The sequence below is a fragment of the Cicer arietinum genome, chromosome 3 (genome assembly GCF_000331145.2).
Source record: "Cicer arietinum cultivar CDC Frontier isolate Library 1 chromosome 3, Cicar.CDCFrontier_v2.0, whole genome shotgun sequence".
Taxonomy (NCBI): Eukaryota; Viridiplantae; Streptophyta; class Magnoliopsida; order Fabales; family Fabaceae; genus Cicer; species Cicer arietinum.
The window spans coordinates 26,436,708-26,438,749 of NC_021162.2; the positions used below are offsets into that span (position 1 = coordinate 26,436,708).

A 2,042-nucleotide genomic window follows, 5' to 3' on the forward strand; every position below is an offset into this window, starting at 1 on the left:
TATACGCGAGGCTATAAAAAGTCAAGAGATCAAGCTCGCTCATTGTTGTTCGGACTCTCAAGTTTCTGATATATTGACCAAATCTCTTCCAAGAGTTAAGTTTGAAAGGTTTAGAAGGTTGCTTGGAGTCTCCATCAAAAATCTCAAGGAGGAGTGTTAAAGCATGAGATTTGACATGTTCACCAACAATATTTTGTGATATTTTGCTGTCCAAGTTACCTCTGCGTGAAGTATGGTGACCCATGCTTGTTGGAGTGGTTTAAGACTTTGTAATCATGGTTATGTGACAGACCACCATGTTGTCCTACTGTTTTTCTCTTTTCTGTTTTTATATATTGTATTAGAAACAATATTTTAGAATGAATGAAAGTGATCTATGTTTTCTGAATTTAAAAGAGACTAACACAAACACACAGTTATCACATAGTTTTTAGTCGATTCTATATATTCAGAAGCTGAATTTAAAAGAATAGACTACTAGATATGTTGATCCAATTAGCATGTTTGAACTATTTAGCACAGACACGACATGATATGACACTAACACATATGATTACATCAAAGCATTTCTATTTTATCAAATTAATACTAGTGTCTAGATGTTATGTTCAGTACCATTAAAAAAATTCCAAACGATCCCAGCCCCCGTTTTACTAAAAGAAGAGATAGAAGTACGTAGAAGATACTGAAAATGCATATTACAAATTTCTGTGTTTAGTCCAAAAACAATTAATTCTATAGCTTCTTAGGTTGGGTTTATAACCTCAACTTCATGCTAATGCTAATCTAAACTTCGAGAGGATCTAGATCCTATTCCCAACGAACTACAAAAATTTGTTCCCGTAGAAATTACAAAAGATTCAAACACATTCATACTAAACTATACCATACACAAATTCAATTACAATTATGCCTATCCATGAGACACCACATCTAATTTTATACATTCTATCTATTTTGCTACACCATGCCATTATCTAGCAATCCATCAACACGATGAACAACAACAAACTCACCGCGATACATATCCGGAGCAATAACCTTCACGCCGTTAACCAATCTTAAACGAGGAAAAACCGTTACTTTAATATCAAACCCGTCAAAGAGACTCGGTAACAGAGTACCACCAGGTAGACGAATCAAATCACGCCACGTAATCAATCCTCGAACCACGTGTTTCCTTAAAACTGTTACGTTTCTAACGGCTTCGTCTGGTGGCGCGAAGACAGTTAGTTTGGTGCCGTCCGTAAATTCCGGAAATACAGTTTCCAGAAAGGCGGCAGCTGCGGAACAATTGTTGGATTGGAGGACACGAAGCAGAGGTTCGGGAGTAGGTTCGGGGAGAAAGAGAGAAGACGAATTGAAGAAATCGTGGATAGTGAGAATGAGGAGGAAGGGGGTTTCAAAGAGAGGGGTAGTTGAAACGGTTATGTTGTTAATGGATAAGTGAGGGGTAGAAAGGGAATTTGAAGTGATGGTGAGATGGGAATATGGGAGGAGAGTTGGTAAAGGAGTGGAAACTGGGAGAGATGTGAGGTATTGGAGAGGGAATTTTGAAGGGATGATGTGGTATTGAAGAAGGGAGAGAGGGAGGGAGCCGTGACGGCGGAATGCGGTGTCGGAGGGGACGAATATGATGGCTGAGGTGGTGGTTGGGAGGGAGGGGGAAGCTAAGCGGAGTGTGAGGCCCATGGAGAGGAAGTTGGAGTCGGCGAGGGTTTGTGCGGCGGGGGAGAAGGGGGGTGCGGAGGATGAGGAGGGGGCATTATTATCATATTATTATTATTATGTGCTCTGCTTCTTGGATTTCTGGCAAGAGAAAAATGAAGTTTTCGGGGAGTGAATGAAATTGCGATTTGGGCGGGAAGATATATCATGGTTTTTTTTTTCGACAAGAGGGAGGATATATATGAATGTTGATAATGATTGATAATTTTTTTCTATACATGGACATTTTAAATTTTTAACACTTATTCAGTATTTTATTTTTTCTTTTTATTATATCATAATATATTATACTATCATATTACTCACTTTACCTC

The 2,042-nt window shown here is 38.7% G+C and overlaps 1 protein-coding gene across 1 annotated transcript; it reads right to left on the bottom strand.

Moving 5' to 3' along the window:
- Positions 1 to 960: 960 nt before the first annotated feature.
- LOC101513569 (putative fasciclin-like arabinogalactan protein 20) lies at positions 961 to 1,692 on the bottom strand. Its single transcript, XM_004513261.1, has one exon. The coding sequence runs from the start codon at positions 1,690 to 1,692 to the stop codon at positions 961 to 963; it is 732 nt and encodes a 243-aa protein (XP_004513318.1).
- Positions 1,693 to 2,042: the final 350 nt, after the last annotated feature.